At 49.1% G+C, this 20353-nt stretch overlaps 1 protein-coding gene across 1 annotated transcript in view; it reads right to left on the reverse strand.

Annotated features, from left to right (window-relative positions):
* Positions 1-19854, reverse strand: part of TMPRSS4 (transmembrane serine protease 4) — a 32841-nt gene extending 12987 nt beyond the window's left edge. The window contains exons 1-2 of the mRNA XM_084784262.1: positions 19552-19854; positions 4046-4079 (exon numbers count right to left, since the gene is read on the reverse strand). Of these exons, the coding sequence (XP_084640388.1) occupies positions 4046-4079; positions 19552-19554 (37 nt within the window). The 5' untranslated portion in view covers positions 19555-19854. The remainder of the gene's footprint in view (positions 1-4045; positions 4080-19551) is intronic.
* Between the last annotated feature and the right edge of the window lie 499 nt (positions 19855-20353).

Consider the following 20353-nt stretch of genomic DNA (forward strand, 5'->3'; position numbering starts at 1 on the left):
TTGGAGGGTCCAAGTTCACCAGGCATGGACTTGGGCACCTACTGTAATATTTATGACATATTATCATCTATCCTGCCCCATTCTTGAATATATTTTAATTTTTAACCAATGCATAATTGTGTCTGCAGGGTATAGTATAACATTTCAACACACATAAGTAGACCATCATGATAAGATCAGGGTAGTTACTATGTTTGTTATGTAAGACATATTTGTGCGTGTGTTGGTAACACCCAGAACTCTCTCTCTCTCTCGAGTTCTTCTAGAACATCAAGTGTCATCAAGTGCAGTCACCTTCCAGTGCCATAGAACTTTAGGCTTTACTCCTCTTATCCAGTTGTTTCTCTGATAAATTTTTTTTTAAAGGACCAGAGATCAAGATCATGTAGTCCAGGCTAGCCTCGTGTTCTGTCTGTAGACCAGGATGACTGTGATCTTCCGATCCTCCTGCTTCTGGCTTTAGAGGCATATGCCACTACCGACGCCGCCGCTGGTTTCGGCAGTGTTAGGGATGGAGCCCAGGGCTTTATGCATGGCAGGCGAGTCCTCTGCCTTCATTTTTGCGTCCCCAGTGAGGGTGTAGCAGAGGTTGAAAAATACTTGTGAGTAGATGTATCATGACGGCCCTGTCTCTAAGTTAGTCCAACATGCATCGAGTTCCCAGCGTGGTCCTTGTCTTTAAGAAGATCAGAGTCTGGGAAACAGGCCACAAGTGGCAGTCCACCAGGTGTGTGCTGTGCTAGAGACCACACCTAGGAAGGCTTCCTAATCAGTTGGTGCTTTGATACAGGAAGAAACAAGGAACAGAGGCTCCGGGTCAGTTCAGACACAGGCATGGAGGGGTGCTGTGAGTGTCTAAAGCCTTGGAGTATGAGGGGGCTCAAAGCCTGTTGGGTAGAAGGACACCAGTGTCCTTTTGTGGAGACTTGAAAACCATAGTAGGCTTTGGCATTTGTCCAGGTGGCACTGATGAGCCATTGAATGTTCTGAACAAGAGGGTATGTGATCAGACTGTTATCTAAAAAGAGGATTCACTCACTCATTATCAGGGAGGAGGAAGGTTGGAGAAAGGGTAACAGGGAGTTTACAAAGGAGGCTATCAATGCCTGAAATTTGCAAAACGAAAAAACAAACAAACACACATCCGATTCACACAGTGTCATAGTTTGAATCTGAAATGACACAACAGGCTCATAGTTTTGAATATTTGGTCCGGAAATGGTGGAGCTGTTTTGAAAACTTCTAGAAACTGGGAAATTGAGGCTTAGCTGGAAGTTGAGGGGGTATTTGGGGGGAAGGGTCTACTTTTTTTTTTTTTGCCCACTTTTAAATTTCTTTTTATGTACCCCATTTTTCTCCAGCATCACGTGAATTGATCTGCCACACTTCCCCGACTGCGATGGCCTGGAACATTCTGGAACTGGCTCAAAATGAGCCCTGTCTCCATCAAGTTGTTTGGGTCAGGTATATTGGTCACAGTGACACAAAAGAACACATGGCTACCCAAGGAGATGGAGCGTGACAAGGTTGTGAAAAGTTCTCAAATGGCATCAGAGACAGGTTCTGGGTCTTTTCGGGTCCCTTTCCTTCAGGCAATGAACTCAGCATGTGCTTGGGACCTTTCTGCCAAGGGGAGCCGGGCAAGAAGCACGGCCGCTTCAGAAACCTGGGAAGCAATAGGTGGACTTTCTTTCTCTTACTGCTTCAGCCTCTCTCAGCCTTCCTTTCAAGTCTTCTTTGGGTGAGCCCACCCTAGATCTTCCTGTTCAAGATGCAACCACCCCACATTTCCCATCCTCCCTCCTTGCTTGCTTTCCCCCCCAAAGCACTTATCCTCTCTGACCTACTTTCTCAGATGTTTTGCATGTTTTCTGTCTCCTCCCACCCATCCCTGAAATGGTAATGAAGCCACCATGAAGACAGTGTCTTCTGTGCCCTCTGAGACTTCAGTGCCCAGAGCAGAGCCTGTCACACAGCAGACACCCAGCGAGTGTGCACAAAAAGGGAAATGGTCCATTCTTGGCTCTGTCCTGTCTGTCTCTCCCCAGGCTCTCACTTTATGCTGCCTCAAATGGTGCTAGTCATATGTCTGGCTCTACCTGCTTTCCACTGCTCACTGGAAGCTGAGGCCTCTGTGTACCAGAAGAGGCCTGTGCCTATAGACAATGATGTCAATGACTGCCAATAAGAAAGCTCAAACTTTGTGCGTCCCCAGTAGAGAGGCCCAGCACTGTGGATGTGAATATGACATGGCATTGCCTGCAAATTGTTATGGCCTGGCATAAAGCAGGCTATCCCAGGCCCAAAGTCATGTCCTGGCTACTTTCTGGGAAGACCTGCTTTCCTCCTCTGGAAGGGTCATTCCCAGGAAGGAACTCAGCTAACGTTCATAAATTGCCTTCCTGCCTGCGGTTGTTCCTTCTGTCCATTTGTCCTGCCCATTGCTTCTAGATACAACTTCCAAGCAAGTGGCTTTCTTGAGTCGTGAGATTCTAGATGGCCTGAGTTCAGCAGTGACATTGTTAGCCAGATGGCCTGGGCTCAGCTAAAATAATATAAGATTCCGAGAGGCTCTGGCCTAGCATTTGCCAGCTGAGTAAACAAGTTGAGAATTGCAGGCTGATAACAAGAACAAACTGAGGAGAACAAGTTAAAGATTCTCCACTAGCCTCTACCTCAACCCTGTCCCCAGAATTTACTACCTCAGACCTCCACGTATCTGAAAACTATCTCCCCCACTTAAAATTTACTACCTCAGACCCCACTCACCTAAGAGGTCACCTATTGTTAGCCACCTGATAGCTAACCATGGTTGTTAAGTTCTGCTTCTGTGAGAGGGTATTTAGACCCTCCACCATGACAGAACGGGGTCTTCCATCTCCATGAAGCTTGGTGGACCCTGGCACGTCAGCCAATAAATTCCTTTGCTTTTGCATCAACTTTAGACTCTGGGATAAACTCAGACAACCTGAGTTTAACAGAGTGACAACAGGGGCTCCTGTCCAGTTCACTTCCGGACTTCAGTGCTCTGAACCTTCTAAGTGGTGTAATTGGCTTTATTTTCTGAGCCAAATGGATTTCTCTGCTAGCTCAGTAGCAGCCTCCTCCTCCCCATAGTCACAGGGGAGGGGGAGGGAGTAGGGGAAAGGTGTTGGCGGTCCTGTGATGAATGGCCCAGTGCTGTTTCTGACCTCTGAGGCTCAGGAGCTCCCGTCCCTCCCCGCTTCACCCCTGCTGTGGTCTTTGACTTAAATTGAGGCCTGGGTTAGACAGCCATCCCCTACCGCCTGCAGCACAGCCTCTCCTTTCCACCAGGTGCTCTGGTTTGGCAGTTCTTGGGTTTGCTCACTGGGTGAGGCACCGGAAGTGCCACAGGAAGCCTGGTGCTCTTTGGGAACTCTGTGGTCTAACTGTTCCATTAAACTCCAAAGCACAAAGGAAGTACTGCTTCTGCTCGCTGAGTTTTCCTTTCTTTTCTTTAATAACTTGCAGTTCAAATAAGACGTTAACATGTGCGGGATTGGCCATTGTCTTGAGTTTGTTCTCATTAATTTGTTCCCTGCTCTTTTGCTTTGCTGATGTATAGGCTATCAGATGTAGGTGTCGATGATTTAAGAGACTATAATAGATGGGTGTAAAACCCTTAAAATAGGGAGTTTTCCATTTATTCACTTATTTGTCTCCTTTAGTTAAGAACCCACAGCTATTCTCTTTCCTACCAGTAAAACACAAGCGCCCCGGAGTTCTTGGCGTGAAGTCCATGTGTCCGGCCTAGGCTGCGCTACTGCTGCGGCCCAACTTTTGCACAAATTGTAGACAGGGAGCTACTGTTCTTGGTCTTTTCAACCTGCTGGTCATATTTCCTCAGAGACCAGGATTTTCTAGAACAAATCCTGGGACATATGAATACTTAGTACTTTTTGTTGAATGATGGATGGATGCATGGATGGATGGATGGATGGATGGATGGACTGATGTCACACATAGCATTAGCACGACAGTGGCTCAGTGGCTGAGAATCAGAGGCCCAGGGACCTGAGCTTACCGTGGCTGTTCAGAGGTTGGTCACTGTGTGGATCCTGCAATTGAAGGAAAAACAGCAAGTTGAGTGAGGGGACTTCTGAGGTCTGGACTAGCAGTGCTCACTTTCCAACTCTATTCTCTTCCTGCTACGTCTAAGCTACAGGTTGAGATAAAAATTCATCCATACCACATTTTGACCTGGCTCAACTGGTTTGCCACCTCAGAAACGACTGCTTGTGCTGGCTTGTTATCTGTATTGCTATCACCTTTTGTCAATTATTTGCTTATTTTATATATATTGTATTTATGTAGAAACTTGAATAAAGGGGGGGGTACCAAAATGTTCAATAATATCGATGTGTTGCTCACTGTCATTACTCATTAGATAAATGCAAATTTAGGCTCTGGTGAACTCTCTCTATACTGACATCAGAATTGCTAAAATTAAAAACACTGATAACATTAAGTGTTGATGAGGACGCAGGACATGGAGCAACTGGGATGTCTGTACTTGCTGGTGGGGTATAAACTGTAGCAGTGCTTTGCCTAAATCTACTGATATTAAATACAGGGCTGATTTATAATTTGATGGCTCAGCAGATCTACTGTGGGATGTAAACACAAAAAAGAGGTGTTTATATGTATCAAGCAAAAACCTTGAGTTTTCACAGTAGCATTGTTTGTAAACCCCAGGGGTAGAGTAGCTAAATAAATTGTGGATTGTCTGCATAATAGAGTTTCAGCGATAAATAGGAATAAACTTCTTACAAGTTCCCTTTTTATCTAAAACATTTTTATTTGTATGGTGTTCTGCCTGTGTGTATATCTGTGTACCATCTGTGTGCCTGGCACCTGTGGAGACCATAAGAGGGCATCTGTTCACCTGTGCCCTTAACCACTGACCCACCTCTCCTGCCCCTTGCTGCTCTAGGCTGTTAGCTTGACTGGACTCGGGAATGCCTATGAGTGGCTGGGGACGGCTCGGTTGGTTAACTGCTTGAAGGTAATAAGCGTGAAGGCCAGTGTTTCGATCGTCACACCCACATATGAGGCTGTGTGTAGGGTGCACACCTATAATCCCAGCTCTGAGGAGGTGGAGACAGGCGACTCTTTCGAGACTTGCTGCCGTCTAGTCTAGGAAATTAGTGAGCTCCAGTGCCAGGGAAAGATCCTGCACACCTCAAAAATAAGGTGGAAAGTAATCAAGGAAGACACCTACCACGTACTTCCACATACACATGATGCACACTTGTACACACATGCACATACACACAAACATGTACACACATACACAGAGATGCCTAGGATATGGTGAATCACACCTCTGCATATGTCGTGTTGACATCTCTGGATTGACTAGCTCATTGGTACTTCATATAATGGATTAGCTGATTGAAGGGTTCATAACACGATGGCATTACTGGGAAATAGTAAAAGTTAAGGAGTAGGGGCCTCACTGAAGGAGTTAGGTCATGGAGGCCAGTCCCTAGAAAGCGAGTGTATCTTGCCTTGCCTTTCCCTTGTGTTCTTTTTCCTGCTGTAGTGTCCTAAGAAGTGACAGTCTCCACTACCCATCCCCTCTGGCCTAGGCACATGTGGCCTGAGCACATGTGGCTAAACCCTCTGAATCCATGAGTCAAATCAGTCTTTCCTCCTTTAAATTGCTTCTGTCAAGTACTTCCTCACAAGAACGTGAGAGCAACCAAACGCAAAGCTAATGCTAGATGCAACGACATGGATGAACTAACTTCATGACGTAATGATGAAAGAACTAGACATGAAAAAAAGCATGTTTTGTACAATGACATTGACGTGGAATCAGAAAGTGACGTCTGGGGTGCGAGTCATCAGAACAGTGTAACTACTGGGAAGGTGAGGTGGTTATAGGAAGAGGCACAATGCGATGTTCTGGAATATTGAGAGACTTCCAGATCTTGCTGTGGGGGTTGGCTACACGGCGTTTATGTGTGTTAGACCCTCACTGTGAGGTGTATTTTAGATTGGAATCATTTGCTGTATGTAGATTATACCTAATAAAGTAGGAGAGCCCAAACAAAAGTCTACTAGGACCCTGGGCATTTCTGAGAGTGTGGCCTTAGTTCCGCACTGGCACATGTGCACAAACACATGCACAGGCAGTTCTCGCATTTGCTCACTCATGTCCCACGTGCACTCAGTGTGTATAATATACATAGCCACAGAGAATCAAATGTGGGGGCTGCTTATACAACAGCTCACATGCAATATACACTTCCTCCTCTTTTCTGCAGGCAAGGGCCAAAGGGAGGGTGATGTCCAGGGTCCCCTTCTCTGAACCTCTTTTAATCTCTTGAGCAGCTCAGAATCTTCCAGAACCTTCCTGATCCTTCTTTCCTTTCAGGTCTGGTTGAGGATGGGGAGTCTGCGAGCTCTGTCTGAGCTTTAATCCTCTACCCAGTACTGTACTGAGGTCATGGATACCGGTGATGATGGGAGAAAGTGGCAGAATCCTATACATGTCCTATTGAGTCTTATTGGGTTTTCTGGTCTTGCTTGGGAGTTCTGGATGTGTGCAAATCCTAAATTGGTCACAAGGACATACCTGGGTACTGCCTGCTGCCCTGGTTAAACATGAGGGTCTCAGTGATGGGAGGGGAGCTCCTTCCTTCCTGCCCTTTCTTCCACATTCAAGTCTACGATCTGCCGGGGGAGGGGGGGGGCTGGCTTTGCCCTTTGATGGCATTAGGCTTTAGCTTGCTGGCGCAATAGTCTGCAGGGGCTGAGTTGGAATGCAGGCTCTGCTTCTTATTGACTGTATACCGTTGGGCAAGAAATGAAACGAGCCTTCTTGTGGGGAGTGCCAGGCTCACACTTGGCAACCTTTTCCTCCCTTCTCATCCTCTGTGCTTCCATAGTCCTTCTCTGTTTGGGCAGTCTCCATTTCTCTGTCTCTTTCTGTTTCTTTCTTTTAAAAAAAAATTAAGATATCATTTTACATTGGCAACTAATAATTGTATTGGTCTCTTTTCTTGCCTTTGTATCCATAACGGTAAGCAGCTGGCTCGTGCCTACGAAAGACTGAACTGATCTCTGGACTCCGCTCACCTCAGGCTCTCCTTGGTCATCTCCAGGCTGGTTGGAGGGGATAACTGTGAGGATGAGGGTGAGAAGGGGTCAGACCACTGCCCCTGTGGATGTCTAGTCAGGAGATAACAATACCAACAGCAATTTACACCGGGCAGGCAAAGCCATTCCATTTTAGTCAGGTCCAGATTAAAAATGACTGAATCCAAGTGTGTGGTCACCATGGTGGTCAGGACTAAATAATGGCTAAAGTAAACAGGTGCACGAGGAATGCCCGTACTGTGCCAGGCTCTGGTCCAATAAGAGATTGATGTCAGAGATCAATAAGCACTCATCTCAGCAGACTGGGACAGATGCCCAAACAAGACAACTGAGGGCTACATCCCTTAGAGGGCCTGGGGAGGATGAACTACAAATAGATAATAAGCCAGAAAAAAACAAAACAAAACAAAACAAAACACCCACAGGGTTAGGGGAAGGCTTCAGAGGAAAGTCAGTTAAGAAGAGAGAGAGAGTATTTGGATGAAAAAAGAGCAAGGGGTCAAGGGAAAGGGTCAGAACAGTTAGGGAGGGCCTCTCTGGAGAGGCCACATCTGAACTGTGACTTAAACGACAGAAGAGGATCAGCAATCAGGATTGCTGTGGCGTGATGAAGGAGCTGCACACAAGTAGGCAAGGTCAGAGGGGAGGCAGGGGTACCAGGGAAGGAGACAGTCTGTGTGTTTGGAACATTAAGACGATGTGCTTTGCAAGTGGGTGATGCCCTTGGACTTTGGTTAACCTGTGTCTGGTGAGATGTAGTAGAGGAGGTTGTAGGATATAAGAGCATCCATGCAGTGGGCCTTTTCCATCATTCTTTTTTTTGACTCTATCTGTGTGTACACACCTGCATTAGTTGAGGCAGGTAGGATGAATTTCTTCTCTTTCTTCTCTTTCTTTCTTTCTTTCTTTTTATTTTTATTTTTGCTAATTTAATGGGCATTGACTGTACCCATGATGGGCAAGGGATTATGCTAGAGGCCCAGACACAGAAGGGGAAAAAAGTGCAGTCTACACCTGTCTGGGCCTTGGCTGCTTATTTTGAGCTGAAGTGGCCTGGTACTTCTTGGTGGGCAGTGTCGCCAGCTGCTGGCTGCTTAGTTGTGGAGGCACAACACATTGTACTCATTGGCAAACAAAAGGCAGGAAGAGTGAGTCAAGTCAAAACTGCAAGGTGTAGTTTCATGGAACGGTGACTGTCCTGTTAGTCACCGCATCTAAAGTCTTTCCTACAGTGCATGGGAGAGAGTTGGGATTGAATAAATCGTTTCAGAGGAGTAAATTAATGAGCCTAGCTCAGTTTTAAGAACTGGCCTTGGGCCAGCTTTTAAGAATTTGCCTGTAAATACAGTCACCCAATAAAATATTACACTGAATTAAAAGTAAATGAACTACAAGGTACATCCAAATAAAATGGAACATTAGCAATTGAATAACAAGGGTAAACTTGTTATTCAACAGGTTCCATATGGCTCAGAATCTTTTCCGTGAAGAAGCAGAGGGCGGTGCCTAGCTCAGTAGAACACATTTAACAGGGTTCCTTGGATAGTAAAGAGGTGAGGCCAATTTTTGTTAAATTAATAAGCAAAAGAGACTTGCCCACCTATTTCAGCCAGGGTATGGGTGTGCATGAGAGAGGTGAGAAGGGATCTCAGGATGACAGAGGGTTACCCTAGGCCTCGGTTTCTGTGTGGACTTACAGAAGCTTACTTTATGAGTTTCTGATGACTCCGGTGTGGGTCAGTAGTGAAATGTCCTTACAGCTCAAAGGCCTGGATGAGCCAACATTGTGCTGTCCCCTGCCTGTGCTGAGCAGTTTGAGGAGCTCAGCTTCTGTCCCCATGGTGCTCTGTGGTAGTCTGGAAATCTCTCATCTAGTGGCTCCTTCCCTGCCCTTTCTTGAAGCTTCTGGACAAGCATCTCAGACAGAAAGATGTTGGAAATGTGAGGCTGTTGAACTTCCAGGAAGCAGAGATGTTGCCGTCAGCGAGGCAGGGGTGCTTTAGGGCTGTGGATGGTGACTGGGGGGCCATCAGTGTTAGAGCCTTTCCGAGAAGAACAAAAGGAGGAACCGAAGGGAAGCTACACCCCTTCTCCTTCCAGAAGAAGTCCTGAACTGGGGAAAGAAAAACATGGGGCTGAGATATGTGGGTACTCAGATCCCACCACACCCCAGCACTGGCAGGTACAGTAGTGGTGAAGGATGAAGAGACAGAAGGGTCTCCGGAGGCCATTCTGGGCCACTCTCCCTGAAGCCAGGCAGATACCACCCCAGAGTCAGCAGAAGAGGAAACGCTGAATAGCAACCAAAGACCAATCCTGGTTCCTTCTTCATTGCTGAAATACTGTTGACCATCCTCAGCCTGAACTTAAGCTCTTGAGCTGCTCACAGTGACTATGGTCCAGTCCCCGTATAACCCAAGCGGAGGCCCCAGTCTTCCCGCTTCTCTCAGAGCTGCTAGCTGGGGCCAGGCCACCTGCTTTGTCGATTCAGACTGTACAGAGCCCCTACTGGTGGGTCTCACTCAGCCCATGTCCAACTTAGGGCTCATCTGGAACAAAGCTTTTGCTGGCCGGAGTACAGATGAAGGTTGAGGATTCCCAGACAGCTCAGTGCCCAGGCGGGGACAGGACGGTGGTAGAAATTGATGGTTGAAAAACACTTGCCATTACCTGGTCAGCTCAGAGGGTCTTCTTGCCTGGTTTTCCAGTCGGTCACTTTAGCATGAGCATGGATTAAGCCAGAATCCGCCTGTGAGGGCTGAATATTGGACTTGCACTTGCAACATCTTCCTTTCAAAGGTGTTAGTATATTTAATCTCTGGAAAGCCTCAAGACGGTCCAATTCACAGACTTGAAAGGCAAAGTTCACATCCACAAAGTGGGCGTCTGTGGTTTCAAAGCAAGTAAAGGGCAGACCCAGCTCTCCGGCTTGGGCTTCTGGGCTTCGGGGACTGCTGTTTTAATTTCCCGGAAGTATCAAGGACTTGTGTGGTTAAGCATCCTTCTGGGATAGTGCTCCCTTTTGAGTCTCTACCCTCCTGCGCCATGGCCTTGTTGCTTGTGCTCAGCCTGCAGTCAACATGCAGAGGAGGTCACCCTCAGGAGTGCCACAGCTCTTCCATGGATGGTAGGCACAGAGCCCTGGACTTGGTTTGCCAAAGCATCCATGAGTGGTGATGGGAGCTGCATCCATGCTGCATCCATGATGGATGTTATAGGCGGCAGGCCTTGGTGGCCAGGAGCGCCTCTGTTAATGTTACCATCACTTCTTCCTTCTTTTACCACATTTGTCCGTTCTCAGCTGTGGCTTCTCCCTCCCTCCATGTTTTAAATCCTGGAGAAATTCCTGGGCTTAGCTGAGTTCCACATGTCAAATGGTTCCTTTTTAAACACTTTTTTTATTTTTATTTTTTTGCCTTTAGTTCTGAGATGATGACCCCAGGTACCAGGCAGCTTTTGTTTTTAAATTCTACAGAGAAGCAACAATGAACCAGCTAAGGGGCTGTGAGTTCTCACTCGCTGTTCATCTGGGATACTCCTCCTAGTTTCTATGAATACTGGATCCCCATCAAGCCGCTGGGGACTGTCTTTCAGACATGAGAAAGCACTTGACTGTTTCACAGTGGAAAGGCCAGAGTCCCACTAGCCAGTGATGAAGGGGCCCAAGGAATGGAGCCAACCAGCTCTGTGCCTCGCTCTTCCTCTGCAGCACAGACATAGCCTGGCTCCAGGAAGAGGCTATCAGGGACAGAGCTGGAAGAGTGGCGTGAGGATGTGGGAGACAAGGCAGAGCACCGAAAGGCTGTTTCTCTGGCTTTGTTCTTCTCTGTGGCAGCTTTGGGATCCCATGGGAAGGGCTCTGGCTTTCCTTGATCCCAGAGGGAAACCTTGGAGCTAAAGATGCTGCTGTTGCCAGGTGATGGATAAACAGACCCTCTGAGGCTCTTAGTTTATATAGTTAGGTTGCTGAGGCGAGTGACAAGGTGACAGGGGCACCCCAGGGAGGGGTGGGGACTACTGTCTGAGCAAGCCAAGAGACCCGAGGCTGCTCACAGTTAGCAGGAAGAGAGAGGCTTGCCACAGCTAGTTCAGGTGTTCGGGAGGTCTCTCTAGGTGGCCTTAAACCACTGTGATCCCTGAACCTGCACCCAACCTTAGTCCTACCTGCAGCTAGGCACACAGTTTGATGCCTTTATCGGGTTGGAAACAAGACTTCATCTCTTGGGTGCCTCCACAATGCCAGGTAAGGTTTACAAGGAGGGGTTATTGAGGGGCACTTCATGATATGGCCAGGGAAGGGCTGGTGTGATGCATCAGTTTAAAGTGTGTGCAAGGTTTCAGTGGCAACAGCCATGTTGGCTTCCAGGCAGTCCCTGCCTTGAACCTCTGTTTTCAGGATGTCTGTCCAGCAAAATAGGCTAGGCACCAGCTCTCACAGGTAGGAGAAGCAGTCTCTACCTACTGTGGGTACCGGCTATTTTTTAACCTAAACCTCAGCCTGGCTGCTACATTAGAAACCACTGTGTCTTGTAATAAACCACATAGGTGCTGACCTGCTGGCAATTTGAGTGGAGAACTTTACCCATTCCATGGTATAATAGTTCCAGGCCAGGGGAAGGCGGGAGGTGTCAGGTGACCCACCTTTATCCTGCTCCCAGCCTACTGTTCAGTCCTGTCATTTAAGAATCAACCTTTGTATTCAGCAGGACAATAAGAAGGCCAAGAGTGAGGCATTAGTGCAGGCCTCTTGGGAGGGGCTGACTGTAGACGCCCTGGCTTCCTTTCAGAGCCTTTTGCTCCAGGTGGCTCTGCCCTGAGCTCACTCTTGCACGATGATCCTCAAACCCAGGGAAAGCAGTCGCCTTTCTCCTACATTTCTCAATTCTTGGCTGTTCTATTTTGCAACTTCTTGTCTGGCCCAGGTCCACCTAGGTGTCTACTTTCTCTTTCTAGAAGAGTCAGATGAAAAGGAGGTGGCTCCCCATAGATCCTCAAGGACAGTGTTTGGTGTGTGTGTGTGTGTGTGTGTGTGTGTGTGTGTGTGTGTGTGTGTGTGTGTGTGTGTGTGTTAGGCCACACAGGTCAGACTTCTAACCTAACACGGACTCTTGGATGCTTGTTCTTTGGAGGGCTGATGGATACTAGATCTTAGATGAATTCTCTCAACAGTGTAAACCAGGTTAGCTGCTACCCGCAATGCAGTCTGATGTTTATAAAATAATTCCACAGAGTTGGTTCTATTTAAAAACAAAGGAACAAGCAAACTTCCTTTGTTGGTCCTGAGCTGTCCCTTAAACATTAAAGGGATGGGACGTGGTGGTAAGGAAAGAGGGACTTTGGTGTAGAGGGTCTGGCTCCTCTGCTGAGCTGCTAAGCAATCTTGGGCAATTCTCTGTGTCTCCTGGACCCAGCCTCCCCTTCGCAATGTGAACGTGAATCTGCTATTCTGAAATGACTGACAAACACTCCCCCTGCTGGGGGCCAGCACCTTTCCAAGTCCACCGGGACCTCAGCCGGTCCTCTCATGATCCCCTTGGATGCTCTCTGTGGTCTAAGAGGTCTCAGCTGCTCTGGTGGGGGTGGGGGTCTGCTGTATGGATTCTTCCTGAGAATGTCAGGGGTTCAAGCTCACCAAGGAGGCTCCCTTCAAGGGCAGAAGGGAGCAGTGGGCTTTGTTCTGAATGCCTCAGGGATAACCAGCCTCTGGCGGATCCCTTGGCTGCTGCCGTTCATCTGCCCGCAGAAGACTCAGTGACTCCTTGATGGCTTTCCCGGGAACTCTGAACTCAAGAGCCTATAAATAGCGTTCTGGTGGCGCTTCCGGGACATCTCTGCATTATTACTTTGCGGTTGCATAACCTGGCATTCTTCTCCCACTCTCCTGCCCACTCATATAACTCTTCAAGTGCTCCGGGAGCTTCTCCTTGCTGTGATGCCACTGTCAGAAGGGGTGCTTTGACAGTGGATGGATCATAGGCCTTGGCATCCTGCCACCTGGGTCTGAAACCCACCTTTGTACCCAATTTATTCTACCATCGAGGGCCTCAACCTTATGTGGATAATAGAGAGCGGGGGAGAGGGGTCAGGGAGGGGGGGTTGATAAATCTTCCTCCTAATGAGCCCCAAATATTCATGACCTACAGCACCTGGCCTGGAGCAGAGTGCAGTAACTGTTAACTGTAATAATACTATTTTATTCAACCAGAAAGGCACTGATCAGGGCCTGGAGACCCAGCTATACACAAGAGGCAGAGCTCTTGTGCCCATTGGCAACCATCCTGCTACTGTTCTTAATAACTATCAACAATATTTAAATAGGGCCTGGCAAGTGCCTGACAAAGGGGACACTTGGGAACTATTCGTTATTAACCAGTAAGCTTCGTAGAGCATCCGGCATGGATGTGACAGGCGCTGACCTGCTATTTTGATGGCTTCATAAGCCAAGGAGTCTGACATCAGGAGGGCAGACTGTGGGCTAAGAGCATCTGCAGAGAGTAGCCAGGGCAGTGAGGGGACCGGAACTGACTGACATCAGTGCTCTTGGAAAAGGAGGTAGCAGACGCAGGTCAGCGAAGCAAAGACAGACGGAAGGACAAGCGAACATGGTCATTCAAAGCAACTGGAGAACGAGGCCGAAGAGGATTCTGAGGAAAATGGGGTTACTTCAGGAGCCCTTTAGGCAGAGGGAAGATTGTTGTAGCTAGAAGCACTTCCTAGAAGGGTGTGTGTGTGTGTGTGTGTGTGTGTGTGTGTGTGTGTGTGTATAGAATCTGGGCCGTGGAGGAACTTCTCAAGCAGACAGAGGCAGGCCCAGATGTGGCCTCTAGAGCTTCTTGAATCCTTGATTACGAGGCAGAGCCCCAGCAGTGCTGGAATGCACAGATGGGGCAGGAGTGAGGCCACAGTCCTTCCAAGTGCTGCCACTCTGATTTTTCTAGTTTGCTTATGAAATTCTGCACTGGGTTTCAGTGGGGGTTCTGAGGCCAGAACACATAGGGCCTCATAGGTCCTTCCCCAGGAGTCTGTGACCCGGAACTACTGGCTGCTGGCTGCTGGCTGCTGGTTGCTGGCTGCTGGCTTGCAATTTCTGTTGCCAGCTAAGACTGGTCAGAGGCCTGATTCACTCATAGTTCTCTCTCTCTCTCTCTCTCTCTCTCTCTCTCTCTCTCTCTCTCTCTCTCTTTTGAAACTTGCTAGTAGTCTAGTCTGGTCTCAAATTCATGGCAGTCCATCTGCCCCAGCGTCCAGGATGCTTAGATTACAGGCATAAACCATTATACCTGGCTTAGCTTTAAATCAGTTTTCTCTCCTAAATGGTCACTTGGCAATATGAGTCTTTTTTTTTTTTTCCTGAGCAGTCTAGGTGTTGAACTTCATCTCAGCCTTCCTGAAGGCTCAAGCTGATTATGCCCAGGGTGTTGTGTGTGTGTGTTGCTCTCCCACTACCCGCCTCTGTGATCTTTAGCATCTTAGGGAGGGCTGGTGTCTCCGCAAGAACCCACACCCTTCCCTTCCCCCAGTCTCTTGTGTTAGTGTTTTCACCTCACTCACACTTTGCTGCCAAGTCCAGCAGCATGGAGGTAGTGAAATGAGGGGGCCCCAGTCCTTCAGTGGCTTGAGGAATGTCAAGTGGTGGTCCCATGGGTCTGCAAGCTTAGGGAGATGAAGAGTTTGGCATCTCAGCCGTGCCTCTGAGAGGCCAAGTGACCCTTCTCAAGTCAAGGCATTTGGCTTCTCTGCATCTCCAGCTCCTAACTTCCAAGTCTCTGAGAGCTGGTGTCCCACTCAGAGGGAGAGGCTACATCAGGGTGACACTTGAGGCACAGGGGGCTGTGCTTCTCACATCAAGTTAGACGTGAGAAGTCAGAGGCTTGTGGCTTTTGTACGGCATCGGTTGCTCCAGCTCCTCGGAATAGGCCAGTGGGAATGCCAAGTGGCTGTGGAGAAAGGTGTCCCAGTTGAAAGTGCTATGGTTGTCCCCTTCTTGGTGGCATCTCTGGGTGAAGGAGGGCCATGTCCTTCTTGGATGAAGGGAGTCATTTAGCCCTGCTCCTTCTGTGCAGCTTGGGAACCAAGGGTCTAGACCCTCTCCCAACCTCCCGGGGTCTTTTTAGAACCTTGTCTGTGGTAGCCGCTTATGTACCCACATGAGTAGTGGAGAAAGCAGTGCAGGCAGACAGTAGTGGAGGACACTGAGTCCACAGATGGCGCACCAAGCATGGGTGTCTCCGTCCCACCAGAGGACAAAGCCCAGGCAGAGGTGCAGCATACCCAGACCCCTCGGCACCTGGACAGATGTCCTCATCCGGTCACCTGCTCCCTCCAGAAAGTGTTCCTTCACCTGCCACTTAAGAATTTCCATTTGCACGTGGATTAGACTAGGAAGTGGAAAGCACTCCGGACTCCAGCAGGCATACAGCTAAATACATCACAGGGGGATCGCCACACTGTCTCTGCTTTACTCTCCCAGTTCCTGTTGCTGGGGTTTCCTAGCAGGCTCAGGCCTGACCTTTCCTTCCCTCACCTGTTTTCAGGTTCAAATATACTTTTATTTCTGGGAGGATTAGGCACTTTTAAAAGTTGCATTTAGTGAACGTTGCTTTCTCTATCACCTAGATTAGAATCTGGTTACAAGGGATTCGGTTTCGGATCATTTATGCATTCAGTCCTCACGCACTCGCACACTGACTCACTCACTCGCTTGTTCGCTTACTCACTAACACACATCTATCTGGGGCCTATTCCAAGCCAGGCCTCTGCTATCTGAAGTCAAGAAGATGGAGGCATGCCTCGTCAGCAGGAAGCTCACAGTCCAGTGGTGGTCAGTTTAAGTACATTTCAGACATGGGGAGTTCACTGCCTCAGGGAGTCACTGGGAGGTTGAAGTGTTTTTATTGAGGCTGATGTTTGCATTTGGGCAAGATGGAAGGTTGAACAGAAGAGGCCTAGGAAGACTCTCAGGCCTGAGGATGTGTGCCTCCGGCTGTCCTCGGGCTTTGGGAAGCTTGTCCAGAGTTCCTGGACCCTTTGTGGGGTCTATTTTTCTCAGCTCTTCTTATACCAGCTCTTCCCCATCCTGCAGCCTCTGTCCCTCTTCAGCGCTCTCTGACTCCTTAAGACTGAGCCCTGGTACTCTTGGTTCCCTACCCTGTCTCACAGCAGCATCACAGTGAATTACGCCCCGCCCTGTGGTGCGCTTGCCTGATGACCCTCCAGATTTGCTTGTTCCCACCTCCCAGTGCATTCCAGGGCCTGGTGCTGATGAGGCAGGCTGTGCTAGTGTACAAGGAGTGGACAGAACCAGATACCTGTGGCCGTGCCTGATAGGAAACATGGTCCTTTGGAGGGAGACCACTCAGTGGATGGCCACTAAGGCCCTTCTCCAGCCTTGCTTCTCCGAGCTATGAATCAGGGGCTGCTGGCACCCTGAGGCTAAGCTTTCTGATAAAGGCATCAGTCTGCATTCACCATGTGACCTTTCTGCTCCCTACACTTTTTGCTCCAGCCATAGCATGCTGTCCCTTGTCCCTGCACTGCCATTACTAGTCTCATGCAATTCCCTCTATGTAGACACCCTTCCTACCTTCTCTGCCTGGGGAGAGCTGCCTCATCCTTCAAGGAGTTCAAAGCAAGCACTTTTTCTTCTGGGATAGCTTCCAGCCACCCTGGAGAGATCTGCCTTCTTTGACTCAGTACCTTGTAATCTCTCTTTTGCGAGTGCCTCTGAGGCAGTACCTAGACATTGTCTAAACACCCCCCCACCCTTTGCCAAGTAGCTGGTGGTAGCCCAGGCTGGATTATTTAAGAGCAGCTGGCTACCTGGAGCCGCAGTGACATCAGGTTCTTGCCCCCCCTGCTGCCCCCCCTCCCGTAGAGAGGCAGCTGGGAAAGCGGGGATGAAGAGAACATGTTCTTGGTACTCTCAACCAGGCTCTGACTCTTGCCGAACCCTCAGTTTGCCACCCCAAAGCCAAGGATGACATCACCAGAACGGAGGGCTCCCAGGCTCTGTGCTTCAGTCTGAGGGGGACCTCCACATCTACCAGCCCCCTATTGCCAGCAGACTGGCCTGTTCAGTTGCCACGGTCCTCTAGCCACGCCCACAGTATACTTTGGGGGCTACATAGGCAAGAAAGGGAGGCAGTGGGGATCACCTTGTAGGGTTGAGACTGACCTCAGGTATTAGGCTCCTGCCTTGCTTGACTAAAAATCCCCTCTTCTTCTTCTTTGGAGCATGGCGTGTACTTAGGACTTCCTGAGTAGTAATGAATCCTGGCCAGGTTGTTTGGTCAGGGTCGGTCCCCAATTTCCCCTTTGGTCTTAGCCGCAGAATATATATGGCACCTTCCTATCCAGGCCACATACCGGGCCCTGAGTTTGCCCAGGACAGATGGCCCCACTGTAGCTCTCCCTGGACATAACCAGCAGAATACATTCAAGGGAAACCATTGTTAAGACGCATCTCCAAGCTGGGCGTGGTGGCGCACACCTTTAAACCCGGCACTTGGGAGGCAGAGGCAGGCAGATCACTGTGAGTTCAAGGCCAGCCTGGTCTACAAAGCAAGCCCAGGACAGCAAAGGCTACACAGAGAAACTTTGTCTCAAAAAGCCAAAAAGAAACAAAACAAAACAAAAACAAAAAAGACGCAGCTCCATACAAGACTTGGACCAGCTCTGACAGGGAGAGGCAAGAGGATGGAGGGGAGGAGCAGGGAGGGCTTAGCTTGGTCAGGGGTTACCCAGTCCTCTCCTGTGAACTGAGAGCTAGTCTCATCCTGGCCTCATCAGTGGGAAAGAACAGATTGTTACACACAGGAAGCTTAGTGGTTTGCTCAGGAGCAGAGTCTAGCACTTTTCTTCTGCAGACTAGCTGTCATGTTGCCTGCCTTTGCTTCATAACGCTGGGCCCAACCCTGCACCCACGCTGTCCACCTGCCTTCCCCTCAGCAGCAACACCTAGCTTTCAGTCCTTGGTGGCCACAGGGCAGGGTGAGACGTGGTTTTTGGCTGTCACTTCCTGGAGTGGGTTAGTTGTTCCTTACAATCTCTCATTGGCTCAGGCTTCCTGGTTTATAGAGCCTAGTCACACGTGTTGGTTTGCTCAGCCTCTCCACTCACCCTGTGTGTGTGTGTATATACACACCCCAGAGGTTTTGTGAGCCACACTGTTTCCTTTTTCCTTTCGACAGAGGTGAGGAATGAGTTAAGCCTTCGGTGAGACTAAAGCCTCAAGACCTCACAGAGAGCTAGCTAGCCCTTTGGTCTTCGGGTGTTACAGCAGGTTTTGTACTTGTTAGCTGTTTCAGTAGTGGCCCTCTTGTCAGCAGCTCCTCCAAGAGGTAACCCAGAGCCTCTCAGTGCCACTCAGCACTGGCTCACAGTCAGAAGGCTGTCACTGCTCCTTTCCCCCACACTGGCCTTTGGGGTGGGGGTGGGGCACTTCTGCACAGGACCGCCTCTGATTGGGTCGCAGGTAGCTGGTACTTCAGTCCCAGCTCTGGTCTAGTACAGGCAAGGCAGGCCCTGGCACTCTGCCCTCAGATTGGCACTAGCATGTTGCCAGACTTTTTACTAGAGGGCCATTGGAAGTGTTGGGGTAGCAACACCCTTTTTTGGGGGGAGGGCAGCCTCCAAACTTTTTGTTTTAGTGCTTTAGCAATTACTGATGATTGGAGAATCAAGAGCCACTGGCTCCCACCTTAGGCCTAGTCCCCTTTCTGGTCCTCAGCTGTCCCCCCTTGAAAGGACAAGCCAGCAGGAGAAGATGCTGCTGATACTCATGGAAGAACTGTTAGCATACTGCCTCAGTCGGCCTAGCAACCTATGATGTCATTACCTACTTGTCACTAGGTGTACCCTGACCAGGAGTATATAGAAAGACAAACCCATCTCATCTCACCTCTGTTTCTGTCTCTGTCTCTGTCTCTCTCTCACTCTCTTTCTCCTCTTGTCTCTCTTTTTCTTTCTGGCATTACCCCTACCACTATAATAAACTTCTCCATATCATATCTGTTGCCTGGCATCTTATTTTTTAATCATTGCAGGAACAGATTAAAAAGACCAAACAGAAGAGCCCCACAAACACCCCTGATTGTTTTGGGGGCATCTCTTTCCTGTTTTCTTTTAGAAAGACAGGAGTAATTTTTCTCAGGGACTGTCTGAGGGCCACGGTGACACCAAGGTAGCCCTTGCCTTTAAAGAAACCATGACAATCCTCCTGCAAACACACCCAAGACAGTACACAAAGAAATAAGCATGACTTAGGAGCGACTGGCACAAGAGGCTGGGTGGTGGTGAGTCGGTTGTAGCCTCTTTTTTTCACCTAGAAGGTGTCATAACACCCTCACTTAATGGCTCCTCAGGCTACTTGGCCAGCCCTTTATGGACAGCTGCCCTCCCCAGCCTGAGGGCTCCTCTACTTACCATGCTGCTTCGGTGATCCTCCGAATTCTCTCACAGCCTGGAGCTAGATCTGTGAGCCAAGGCAGCAGGAAGGAGTCCTCAAATGAGCCTCATTAGCCGGCAGCTCAGAAAGCCCTGGTCAGCACTGGCCAGAGGGGGCCCAGGTGCAAGGCTGGCCTTGCTCCTTGATGGCCAGCATTCTCTTCCTCCTCTTCCTTCCCAAGTCAGCTACCTCCTGCCGCTGTATCCAGGAGTGACTCTGGGAGGACTATGGGGATGGTCAGTTCCTACAATCTAACTGGTGAAGTTGCCAAACTGGAATGGTTATACACCTTGTAACCTGATACACAGTCCTAGGGGTTGGGACAACACCTGGAGTCATTCATAGGCCATAGAACCAGTGACACACCCAGTGTGTGACAAAAGCCTACCCACTTGCATGTCTTTCATCCAACCAGGAGGGCGGGAGGGCGGGCATGGACTGGAGCTAGGTAATGGTACACAACTCTTTCTCTCTCTCCCTTTTGGTTGTGTGACTCTGACCATGGGGGTGCCTTTGCTTGGGGTTGCAGGAAATGGAGAGCGTAGCTGGCTTGGGTCAGGCAGCGTGATTGGGGGGAGAGCTCATGTAGATCTCTTTCCTAAAATGTGTTTTTTTAATTCCCCGGTCCCAGAGTGAAGCTGATGCAGGGTGCAGGGCGAAAAGAGCAGCCTACCTGAGAGTGTCCCTTTCAAACTGTTTGGAACTCTCCAGTGTGCAACAGGTCTTCTCCTCCACAGGCTCATTTCTGATTCAGGTCCTGCCACGCAGGATGGTTGGAAC

This window comes from Acomys minous (genome assembly GCF_964271855.1).
Source record: "Acomys minous genome assembly, chromosome: 5".
Taxonomy (NCBI): Eukaryota; Metazoa; Chordata; class Mammalia; order Rodentia; family Muridae; genus Acomys; species Acomys minous.